This window comes from Sitophilus oryzae, unplaced genomic scaffold, assembly GCF_002938485.1.
Source record: "Sitophilus oryzae breed Bouriz unplaced genomic scaffold, Soryzae_2.0 scaffold_1586_pilon_pilon, whole genome shotgun sequence".
Taxonomy (NCBI): Eukaryota; Metazoa; Arthropoda; class Insecta; order Coleoptera; family Curculionidae; genus Sitophilus; species Sitophilus oryzae.
In genome coordinates, this window is record NW_022146265.1 from 360455 (window position 1) to 373338 (window position 12884).

The window sequence follows — 12884 nt, forward strand, 5'->3', positions numbered from 1 at the left end:
GCTTATTTTTCATCGGGCTAGATTATCACGCGATAGCGGAGTTAAATTGTTTTACAAAGGTGTAGATCTACCCCGAATGGGGTAGCTGTGGCAACACTGCCGCTAACACTTGTTCTCTCGCTAGCTCCCGTCACGGCCGTTTCGCGGCCGTCATTCAAGGCCGAGTGTCACGGGTTTGAATTTTTACTCCCAACGCGCGTAAAGAAGTTTCACTTCAAAAACTCTTTAATGTCTAGAATCAGTAAACACATACTTTGTCACCTAAAGCGGCAAGGTCCCTTTCTAACCCTTCATGCTTTCTCTGAAGAGCTTGCACACTTCGAAGATCTTTGCCGAGATCGTCATTATTTAATGCTTCATCTTTCTCCTGTATCCAGTCTTTGGTTTCATCAACATCACGATGGAATCTACGAGAAATTTTAATTATAATACTATTCTCAAAACTGCCTATGCTGTTTATCTAATTATACCTTTGAACTTCATGAGCAGACCCAAGTTGTTGAGCTCGTTCGGATGTTAGTTGTTGCAAACTTGTCCACTTAGTGTTCAGTTCGTCCATCTGAGTTCTGATTTTCAAAGCAGCTTCAGTTTGTCCCAAAGAAACCAACTGCATAGCGATTTCATTCATTTGGGCCAACCTGACTTCGTTAGCTTTAAGATCGGTTTGGAAATCGTCGAATTTCTTTTGTAAAACTTCAACCTACAAATAGCATAAAAACAATATTACCAGAGTGTTATTATACCTCATTGAATAAAATGACTAAGGAAGCAGGGGACCTTCTATGACCCATTTTGTTTACCATTTCACTTGACAAATTTTGAATTTTTGGAGTTTATTGCGTTTTTTTTAATTTATTTTATAATTGGTTTTAAGCAAAGTAAATTGCTTTGCAAAGTAGAATTACAGTGAGATTATTGTGAATCCCAGAAAAGGCTTTAAAAAATTTCTTGTACAGCTTGCAATAATTTTCAGACAAAAAAAACATGAAAACTAATTTTCACTAGTATTTAATTATACCGGGTGCGTCTCAAAACTGGCAAAAAACGAGATTTGGTATGTTACTATATGACTTAAATTAGGATATCTTGACGTATTCAATTGTTTTCGGTCACTTCCTGTTTCACCGGAAATGACAACTTTTGATTTTTAAATAGCACCTGCGGTATATTTCTAATTTATTCGACAGAAAATGACACTCTGAATAGAATGACCTATCATATGTCAAATTTTGAAATATTTGCTTAAAAAGAAATCGTATTTTAAATTTCAATCTAGAGTGCCATTATTGTGTTAAAAACATTAATTTTTAATTAAAGAGCCTTGGAAAAAAATATTTGATCGTCTAATGTTTTTTGAATTCACCCCCGAGAAGGGGTGAAATAAATAAATAGAATTACTTTTTCGAAATTTTAGATAAACAGTAACGACTATAAAAAAGTTCAAATTCACCCCTTCTCGGGGTGAATTGAAGAAAATCTTAATTGAGATTTATAATTTTCCAAGCAAATTGAATAAAAATGTTCAATATATGAATTTTTCGGCAACTCATATTTTTTTGCATTATCCCCTAGCTTCGAGCCACCATATCTTGATTAATTTTAATCTGTGCAAAAAAAGTATAGAGATCATTCTATTTTATGTAAAATTTTTCGGTCTATACTCTTCTTACACTCTATACTCTTATACTTTTCAATTCGAAACTTTTTTTCTAGTTCTTATCGTTTCTCCGAAATTTCGAAAAATTATTTATTTCACCTCTTGTCGGGGATGAATTTAAAAAAATCTTTCACAATTCGTTTTTAGATCTTTGAAAGTAACTCATATCAAAAATTCAAGTTTTTTCCAAAACTTCGTATTTGAAGGCCTATTTTCTTGAACTATTAACACGAAAAAAAAAGAATGCCACTGATAAACCGATATTTACGTCAGTAATTTTAATTTTTCTTTATTAATGATTGCACCTTTCTTATTGCTTTTTTATTCAATATTATACAGGGTGTCCCAGAAATTAGTGCTACTATTTTTAGGGGTGGTAGGTCTCGATAAAAGAAACATATTTTCCCTTTACCGTTGTTCAAATAAGTCCAAAATAACACAGTTATTTTACTTTGAAAATTTACAAAAAAAAAATGATTTTTTGCTAAAATTTTAAGAACCACTGGATCTTTACTGGATTTTCTTTCTCGTAAATTTCATCTAATACCTATGTTGCCATATTATCAAGATATTTGATATTTGATTGGTTTTTTAAATAAAAAACTAAAAAAAATTTCCAAAAATTTTTTTTTGGCGAAAAAAACCTCATAGGCGTGTTTCTGGGGTTGAACTATACTACCAGTTAAAATACTTGCACTTATTTCTGGGACATCCTGTATATATACAATTACTGTAAATAATGTACACCCGTTTTTATAGTCATAAGTGTATAGTCGTAAAAGTAGTAGTTCAAATGTACCACAAGGCGTAAAGAACAATATAAAATTATAAAATATTTTTGGCAGATAAATAATATGTAGATCAATAAAAATAATTCAAATACAAAAACATACTTGTTCTAAATCTTCACCGACATCTTGAACCTGGGCGTGCATTTCTTTATCTTTGATCCAGTTGGCTAATTCTGCAGCTTCGCGTACCAAGACGTAGGCTTTGACAGTTTCGTTAAGTTTATCTTGTCGTTCGTGGGCCAAAGCGAGTAGTCTAAAAATGAAATGGGATATGTAAAAAAGTTATCTCTGAGTCTACACTAAATAACCTTACCTGTCATACTGGGCATTGATTTGTGCTTGACGCGCAGAAATAGAGCTATTTTCAATAAGATTTTGTTGGGAAGCTGTTAGACCAGCATCGACTTTCTTAACATAAGCTGCTGGAACAAAACCTTGGCGATCATGAATTTCCACTTTCCACCAATCCTGAAAACCCAATTTATGTTAAATAACTGTTCACGGAACTATATATTCAGGGTGGTCCGAACTGTATTCCGGAAACTACGGCAGCATATTCTACAGATCAAAATAAGTAAAAAAGTTTGTATAAATGTATGTACTAAAATGCTTAGTTTCGGAGATACAGGGTGTAGAAGTTTCATTTTTATTTCTTTTTTTCTTATTTTTTTCCAAATAATTTCTGAAGTAACGTCAATATTTGGATGACAATTGGTATTTGGGAGTTTTGTGACACGAGAAATTTGATTTTGATGTCAAAATTACTCCTATTTGTAGGGGGCGCTACCTACATGTGTTTTAACTGTTTTGAAGAGTAATAACTTTTCGACCGTACCTGTATAAAACCACTGACTAAAAAAATATACATTTCCATGATTTTTTATGTAAAAAATGTCTTTTGGTAAAAATCGCTACGAGAAACCGTTTTCAAGATATTTAGAATGGAAATAGTCAATACATGTCATTATTGACAAAAAATAAGCACACATTGAGTATAGTTATTTGACTGAAATAATACATTTTTATTTTTTTAAATTAATCATAAGTTTTTCTGCGAAAAAATGATGATTAAACAGTTTCTTTTGAACTTTTGACACAAAAAGATTTCAAATTTATGATTTCAGTCTAATAACTATTTAGTCAACATGTTTAATTTATGTCAATGGTGACAGGTATTGATAATTTCGATTCCAAATATCTCGAGAACCATTAATCGTAGCGATTTTTACCAAGATACCTTTTTTATGTAAAAAAAGTCGTAAATGTATATTTTTTTACTCAGTAGTTTTATACAGGTACCGACGAAAAGTTATTACTCTTCAAAACAGTTTAAACACATGTAGGTGGCGCCACCTAAAAATGGGAGTCATATTGACATCAAAATCAAATTTTTCATATCAAAAAACACCCACTACTAATACTAACATACCACTACCAATTTTCATCTAAATATTGACGATACTTCAGAAATTATTTGGAAAAAATCAAAATAAAAATGAAACTTCTACACCCTGTATCTCCGAAACTAAGCATTTTAGGACATACATTTAAACGAACTTTTTTACTTATTTTTATCTGCAGAATATGCTGCCGAAGTTTCCGGAATACAGTTCGGACTACCCTGTATATGACATTTATACCGTGCTGGCAACTCTTACTTTTGGGTCAGTATTTACATGTGTGGAAGTAAATTGCATAGGGATCTTATTAAGCCAGAGTGAGAGAAATGTGACGGTGTGCTGTTGTGGCGTTGCCACATTTTGCCGGTACGGCCTTTCCGTATCAAGTAAAGGAAAATCACGTTTGTACACCGCTTATTTTAAAAAGACTTTTTTTCGAAAAGATAACTAGATAAAATCATTACATGTTTCTGAGCATCTGAAATGGAATTATAAGTATATCGTTAAGGTGTCCATTTTTTTATAACGAGAAAACGTCAGTAATCGCGATAATTTAAAAACTCAAATTTTTAACACATAACACGCAATAACTCAAGAACCACTTTAGATATTGAAACTTCTTTTTTATTTTGAAGTTTGGATCTTTTACAAGGTGTTTAATAAGAAAAATACGATAGGCTTGTTTTTTTCCACTCAAATTTTTTAAAAACTCCATCCATTTACTTTTAGTGCATATCAATTTTCAGCAACATTTTTTCAACAATTGTGTAACTTTTTTATTTATAAAGATTTTCACATACTGTCTGCAAAGAAAATATAGCAGAAATATTAAGAAAGTTTGTGAAAAAAAAACTAAAATCAATTATTTCTAATGGATTTCGAGATATCGATTTTTGAATTCAGATTTCTAATAGCGCGACCACTGTCGAACACCAACTCAATTCCACTTATTTTTACCAAAAGTGCAAGTGTTTCTAACTTGTATTTAAAAATTTACAAGCTCTAGGGAAAATTACAACGACTCGTTAATAAATAAACATATAAAGTATAACGAGACATAATTAAATCGTGAAGCAGAACGCATGATGTACACCCTTGCCCTATAATTTAAGGTACAAATTGGGTCGATCGGTCGACCGCGACGAATCTGCTCTATCCCCTTCCACGTCTCTTAGCAATGCGCACAGTTTCTCGGGGTATTTCATACGTTTGGCAACGTTTTTACTGTTCTCTCTTTGGTCAGTACATTATAAATGTATTGTACTCTTCTTACATACAGAAATCTCGACCCAAGACTAATCTTTGCCAGCCCTTATAGTTTGCCCCCCTTTGCCCCCCAGTATATAAACTTTCTTACTTTATTATTTGAGTTAAGTAAATGAAGCAGATCGCCTTTTTTCATGGAAACTTCTCTGGCAGATTTTTCGGTATAATCATAAAGAGCTTGAACAGTTTCCCTTCCAGTAACATCTACAACTGGTGGTTCTTGTTGCTGCAATTAATAAGATATTTATTTAACTTGTTTAGATTAAAATTTATATTACATACGCGACAGTTCCTGGCTTGCTCCTTTAACGAATCGATGGTATTTCCAAAGGCGATCAAATCGCTGAGTAATGCTTCGTGTTTTTTCAGTAATGCCTCGGAAGAATCTTCATCTTTGCCTAAAGTAAAATTAATAATCAATTACCTGTGCTGGATTAGAAGAAAAGTCAAACTTACCATAGTCGGTATTAGCAACAATTGGCTCTTTCTCCTTCATCCACGATTCTGCTTCGTTTGCGTCAGCATAATATTGATGAGCTTGTAAGGAGTCCTCTAGGTCTTGCTTTCTTTGTTGTGCTTTCTCTTTCAGGTGTTCCCAATGTTCATTCAGAGCGGTAACTCTAAGTCAAATACAGAAAAATATATATAGTGATCCAGTTTTAAACGGACAAATTTGTAATCACCAATAAAAAAATACAGGGTAAGTAGAAAAATTTATGTTTTAATATTATCTGATTCAGGAGGTACTATTTGTATGTACAGGGTGGCTCGAATTCGACGCTCATCATTGGGATTTCGGAAACTGTAAGAGATTTCGGAAACTGTAACGGTTAAATGGAGGCAAAGTTGCGCAATTTGATGCTCAATAAAATGCCGCATTGCATTTTGAAAAATTCCGATTACTTCCGAATATATTCGAAAAAAAAACGGAATTTTCAATTTTGTTTTCTATTTTTTCCTGGCTTTATTTGTTAAGATAACTTAAAATGAAAAACACATTTCATGGCCACTTTTTCTGCTCTGTAACTCTGTGTGATTAAATATCGACTCTGACGTTTCGGCTTCTGGCGACCATTATCAACTTAATTTTTTTAAATACGGACCTGATTTTTTTTTCAATTTAATTAAATCCTTTTATCACTCTTAAAACACTATATATAGTCACTTTGATATTTGCCGACGTTTCGTACAGAAAATTCCATCACCAGAATATTTTTATGAAAAAAAAATGCAATACCGCATTTTATTGAGCATCAAATTGCGCAACTTTGCCTCCATTTAACCGATCCTGTATCTCTTACGGTTTTGAAATCCCAATGATGAGCGTCGAATTCGAGCCACCCTGTACAGGGTGTCCCATTTTCGTGTTATTTATAAAAATAAGTCTAGGGTATATTATATTTTTAGAAAGCGCATGACAAGGCAAATTTAATAAAAAAATAATATACAGAAAGTCCCATTTAAAAAACATAAGTTTAGGTTATATTTCGAGAATGACAGCTCCCAACGAAAAACTAGTTAGCCACTGGATTCTACGTGAAAATGTCTACTGGGCTCAGTTTTCACCTTTTCGATAAGTTATAAGATAACCGAGATATGAAGGGGGTCGAAAAATGCAACACTTTCAATTTCGTCCTGTATTTCAGGAACTAAGAGGGCTAGGTTAGATAACATCGGGGCTAGGTTAGGTTAGGTGTAGCATCTTTAGTTTCATAAAAAACTAGCATGGTGATGTGAAAACCGCATCTTTGAATCTCTACTCATAACCGAGATACAGTGAAAAAACACGAAAATGAGACACCCTGTACACATATTAAATCTGCTGTAATTTTAAAACGTTGACAGGTTACTTTTTTACGATTTTTTGTTAAATGTTTAGACTAATGCTATTTATTATAATCTATTCTGTTAAACTTTGTTAAGTAAGAAATTTACTTTAAATGTCGACATTGATTTAGAAACTAAACTAATAAAAACACCCTGTAAATATATAATCAAGCAGCTAATAACAAATGATTAGATATACTTTTCAATTCGAAATTGTTTGATCACCTGTTAAACTTTCTCATGTTAAAATCAAGGCGTCTTGTATTGAGTAGTTCAAATGTACTTTTATATTAACTCAAAAATTATCAGACTTGAACATACCTGTTTTTAATTTCATCACTGGCAAAATGCTCATCTTCAGTCATTTGCCTGCCGGCCTCAAGGACAGCAGTAATTCGGGCATCGTGGTTATTGATTTCTGCCAAGACTGCTTGGTGCTTTTTGATCAGATTTTGAACGCCGATTAAGTCGCGGCCTCTATTACTGGACGCTGCAATAGGTTCCTTTTCGCGAATCCAAGATTCCTCATCTTCAATATCACGGAATAGTTGTTGCACCTAAATAGATTATAAATAATAATCCTCAAATACTTATTAAGTCATTATTACTTGTAATGAATCCAAAAGTCGTTGTTTTCTAACAGCCATAGGAGTCTGTAAGGCTGTATATCTGTCAGTCAAAACTTTCTGCTTATGGGCGATGTTATCAGCATCAAAATGACCACGTTCTACAAATTGGTGGGCTGAGGAAGTGATAGCCTCAATTCTGTCCTGATGAGAAGCCACGTCCGCTTCTAAAACACGAATGTTCGCATTAAAATCATTATTAATATATACTTAAGAAATATGTGCTTTCTTACCCAACAGAACATGCTTTTTCTGCAAATTCTGAACACTGGTCAAATCCTTTCCATAATCTTCGCTCAACAATTGTCCTTCAATTTCACTCAACCATAATTCAATATCTTCAATAGTCCTGTTAAACTGCTGTTGTTGACTGGCCTCTTCCAGTTTTGAGTTTTTCTTATCAGTAGCCTGGACAAGTGTTTCCCAAAGCTGAACAATTTCTTCCATACGAGATTGAATTCTCGGCGAAGCATAATGTCTTGCTTCAATTAATTCCTGCCCAGTTGAAGTTATCTCTTCCATTCTGGATTTGTTAGCATTCAATTCTTGTTCAAAGTTCTGATGTTTTTGAACTTTACCGCCCAAATTGGTTGGATCTAAATAGCTTTCGTCTAAAGCGAATTTAAGTTTTTCATTAATCCAACCTTTGGTTTCATCGCAATCTCTTTCAAACTGTTGTAGTTTATTAGCATCTTCCAAAAGTTCACGACGTGTGTTAGATTTTTCTTTCAGGATTCTTCTGCGTTCAAGAAGCATAGCGCGTCTTTGTGCCACATCATCAGCAGCATAATGTTCACCTGTATTAATTGCAATATCGTTAATTATATTTATCTGAAAAAAAGTAAAATGTATTTACCGTTGATTAATTTGGTTGCAAAATCATCCAAAGCTTTAATTTTTTCTTCTTGGGCAGCTAAACTCTTCTCAAAATCTTCATGTTTCTTAATAAGCGCCTCCACAGAATCAAGAGAGTCCCCTAAATCTTCGTTTGCAAGGAAGGCTTCTTGTTTTGCCATCCATGTATCAGCCTAACAAATTACGAAATAGAACGCATATTTTTTCAAATTAGATAAGAAAAAAATTACCTGTTCAGTGTCGCGATAAAACAATTGCAAGTCCATACATTGCTCATACAAAATTCTTCTTTCATCCCATAGAGCAATGAGCGATATTTTGTCTGAATCCAAAGCTAGAAGCTTCTCTTTGACTTCGTCACTAGCGTAGTGACCTTTCTCTAGTAAATTTTTACCGGCAGCAATAGTAGAGGCAAAGCTGTCCTCGCGTGCGTCAATTTCACCACGATGCTCTTGGTGACGCTCTATTAAAGCTTCAGCACCTACATAATATGACTTATTAAATAAAAATACACAAATAATATAACGAATTATTACCAGCAACATCTTTTGCCAATTCGTCTGCTGAAATAATCGCTTTCATATCATTAATCCAGGAAATTAGATCTCTGAAGTCAGCCAAGAATCGATGCAGAGCATGCGATTCTTCTAGTCTTTCGCGCCTTTCCTTTGCTTTAGCAGTTAAACGAAGCCAATAATCTTCAATTTCTGCCCTCTTGGCATGAATTTGTTCTGCATGATCGCCATGAATTCCACACAACCTATTAAAATAAAACATTGCCATTTGACATAAAAAAAAAAACAAATTGCACAGATAAAAGAAACAAGTTTAGATTGGAAAGTGCCCATAAGGACAATGTAAATATTATTTGGCGCTATTCTTAGAACGCAACGGTTGCTTTCCAAAGCTTTTGATTTCGGAGCGGTTCGGCTTTTTCCGGAATTATGTCGCCAAATATTGTTCAAATTTATTATTTTCCTTTAATTTTTTAAATAAAATACAGTATGTTACATATACGAAACTTTATTTTATATAAGGACATGGATGAAATACCTATGAAACATTGGAAACCGACGCACAGTGGTTCCCCTTAATTAGCTGCGCTATCATAACTGCTAGATATCTAGATATAGCTTGACTGCACTTTTTTTAATAGAAATTGATAACAAATGCTAAATAAATGTATATAAAAAACTTAAGAAAATCTGGGAACTAGTGGGGTTGCAGTCGGAAGGGTTTGAAATAGAATTAATACACTTTGTTAATTGTCAAGCTTTCGGAATTTATTCATTCCTTCCTCAGGACATCAACGTGGTACAAGAGACCTTCATAAAAACTACATTAACAAATTGGCTTGAGGGATTTTTAATGTAGTTTTTTATGAAGGTCTCTTGTACCACGTTGATGTCCTGAGGAAGGAATGAATAAATTCCGAAAGCTTGACAATTAACAAAGTGTATTAATTCTATTTCAAACCCTTCCGACTGCAACCGCACTAGTTCCCAGATTTTCTTTCTCACTAGTCAGTTATTGTCTGCCTAAAAAACTTAATGTAATATGTATTAAAAAAATTGGGCCCAGTTCGTGTGATTTGCATTTCAAGTTCTAACTATTCGGAAAGGCATACAGATTATGTTTGCACATACGTACATGTTTTTTCATATTGAAGAGGTCAAATTTATTTTAAATGTTGAAAAAATAAAAGAGACAGTTGTTCCATTTTATAACTTCAATTCAAGTCAATTGATATACAGTGTGTCCACGAAATAAGTTGACACAAAGAGGAAAAAATAAGTTACTTTTATTTTAAGACAAAAAGTCAAATAACCACCCGGTATAACATCCGGCGGCAATTCGCGGCAGCCAGTGGCAATTAATTTATATGCAATATACTTTAAGCAACAAGTATTATCATGCCGTTTAAGAGGATTTGAAAGGGAAAGTAGTTAAAGTAGAGTGACAAGCAAAATGTAAAAATACTATTTTTGTTGCCTTCAAATAAATTGCCATAAACTAATATTACTTAGGTTTGATTAAGTGCAAAAAAGAAAAAAACAGTTCTTTTTACCTTCTTTTCGAACGTCCATTACAGAAAAGGCAACAGCTTTTATCAATTTTAATAAAATAAGTAATTAATTGGTGTTATCTGAAAACTGTTTATGTCAGCTTGATACCAGTAGCAAAAATGTGAGATCTCTAATAAAAAAGCGCTACATTAGGCTGAGTTGATTTTGTTATTTATTATGTATCGTTTACAGGGGAATATAAGAAAAGTATTAGCAACAGTTTCATGCAAACATTTTGAAATTAATATTTCTAAGTAATGACCTATCTGGGAACCACTGTGCGACGGTATGCCACGATCCACGATGATTTTTGTAGTTCACAGGCCACACAGCTTTATAAGTTTTTAATGCCACTTTTTCACAATTATCACGGGTTTGAGTAAATTTAAATTAAACTCTCAAGATAGCAATAATTACTTTGAAAATGGACGCTTTAAACACTTTTCGGTATTTTTTCAATGAGGGCGGTTTAAATTTTGAAAGATTTTATAACTTTTAATATTCTGACTTTGACAAGAGTAAATTATTTCTGTTCTTGTGGGTGTTCTTAGCAACCGCTATGGCAGCGCCCTACAACGTATGCGCTCTAAAACAATTATAAGTTTTGGCGGCAAGCCGAGCATTCCAATCTAAACTGGTTTCCTTTAACTATGGCATATTTTTACCTGTCAGCTTCTTTCCCTAAAGTGGAAACTTTATCTTCCAATGCTGCCAAATCTCGTTCAACGCCTTCGTGTTTGCGCTGCAACGCCTGAACACTAGCCAAATTTCGACCATAGTCATCAGAAGAGAGTACAACGTCTTTTTCAGAAATCCAGGCAACCTAGGTTAAAGGAAAAATGTAATCTGTTTTATAGTGTAAATCAGTAAACTTACGGTTTCGTCAGCGTCTCTATTAAATCTTTGAATTTCGTGAGCGCCGTATAGTTTTTCCTGACGTAAAACGGTCATCTGCTTCAGTCGTTGCCATGCTTGGTTTAATTCCTCCTTTCTGTTGGTAATTTGATCACGTTCAGGGTGACCATCTTGTATAAGTTTATCAGCTAACTCGTTAACTTCAGTGACACGATATTCCTAAAGAAGAAAAAAAAAAAGATCTATCTTTTTTCTATTTTTTTTTTTTGAGAATTGTTTCATAAACCAGAGACTGGCTTGAGCCGAGCGCTGTAATGCAACGAAGTATCGTTCTAGGGTCTCTGAAACTACTGTATTTTTAATTGTTAATGAATACTTTTCTCACCTGTGATGCCATATCCTTTTGAAATTCATCAAATTTTCTTTGGAGTACTTCAACATGTTCTAAATCATGTCCAAATTCTTCAGTTGATAAAAATGCGCTCTTTTCATTTATCCAGAACATAACTTCGTCACAATGTCTGCAAGAACAAAGAATATCAATTTTATTTTTATTTAAAATAAACATTTTATACTATTACCTGATGAATTGAACCAAAACTAAGGCTTGCTGTAATTTTAAGCCTTTCTCAGCCAATTTGGAAAGTAGTTGTTCCCACAAACGGTGAAGCTCCTCCAGGCGTCTCCTGATAGTTTCAGATTCATAGTGATTTTGGTTGATCATTTCTCGACCAGTATTATCCAACACAACAATAGCATTGCTGTGAGCTGCTACTTCGGCCTGTATAACAATAAATATATAAAATATAACTTATATATCTCAAGACATATATCAACAAGAGAAGTTATACTAACCTCAAAAGCTTGGTGTTTCTGAATTTTAGCTTGAAGATTGGTAGGATCTTTATAACTTTCATCAGAAGCTGCTTGAAGCTTTTCCAGTATCCAAGATTCCAATTCGTCCGCATCTCTTTTGAAGTATTGGAAACGCCTGGAATCTTCTAACTTTTCTCTCTTTGCTCTAGCGTCCGCCTTAAAGTTGTCATAACGAGCTAAAACCTGTTGACGCCTCTCTTGAATATCTTCCGCTGTTTCAAGGATTTTAACCTCCTTCGGAGGTGGAATCTGATCCATCTTCAGTAATTATTAAGGAACTCCTTAACTGATATCTGAAACAAAAATAAAACCTTTTAGTATCATACATTAATTTTTTTTACATTTTTTTTTGTAAAAAAATTATACAAATTTTTAAATTACATTTTCACGTTATGTCCAACAAAATAATTGTACTAAAAATTAAATTTTAGTCACCAATAGACGTACGACAGCAAAGGTTACAAATGCAAAAAAAAACTACTTTCAATTATCTAATCTGTCTGATAAATGGATTGTCATAATTATTATAAAAATACTTGATATAAGATAGCATTCAGAGAACTTCTTTATAAGTAAATATACCATTATATTAGAAATCTATTTTTAAGCAAATATAGTGATATCATTCATAGATTTTGGGATTACTTAAGGATATTAACTGTTTC

General features: G+C 33.3%; 1 protein-coding gene across 3 annotated transcripts in view; it reads right to left on the reverse strand.

Annotated features, from left to right (window-relative positions):
• The window catches only part of LOC115879730 (spectrin alpha chain), a 34381-nt gene that overhangs the window by 18474 nt on the left and 3023 nt on the right, over positions 1-12884 (reverse strand). For 2 of the 3 annotated variants that reach the window (XM_030896697.1, XM_030896695.1), the window contains exons 2-19: positions 12199-12512; positions 11925-12124; positions 11729-11864; positions 11365-11562; positions 11154-11311; positions 8959-9182; positions 8653-8903; positions 8424-8595; positions 7801-8364; positions 7550-7734; positions 7263-7498; positions 5571-5734; positions 5397-5512; positions 5206-5340; positions 2762-2916; positions 2551-2701; positions 471-700; positions 254-407 (exon numbers count right to left, since the gene is read on the reverse strand). In XM_030896697.1, the coding sequence (XP_030752557.1) occupies positions 254-407; positions 471-700; positions 2551-2701; positions 2762-2916; positions 5206-5340; positions 5397-5512; positions 5571-5734; positions 7263-7498; positions 7550-7734; positions 7801-8364; positions 8424-8595; positions 8653-8903; positions 8959-9182; positions 11154-11311; positions 11365-11562; positions 11729-11864; positions 11925-12124; positions 12199-12477 (3708 nt within the window). In that variant the 5' untranslated portion in view covers positions 12478-12512. Of the gene's footprint in view, positions 1-253; positions 408-470; positions 701-2550; positions 2702-2761; positions 2917-5205; positions 5341-5396; positions 5513-5570; positions 5735-7262; positions 7499-7549; positions 7735-7800; positions 8365-8423; positions 8596-8652; positions 8904-8958; positions 9183-11153; positions 11312-11364; positions 11563-11728; positions 11865-11924; positions 12125-12198; positions 12513-12600; positions 12618-12884 lie in introns of those variants that run through there. The other variant, XM_030896696.1, reaches the window with a different exon arrangement.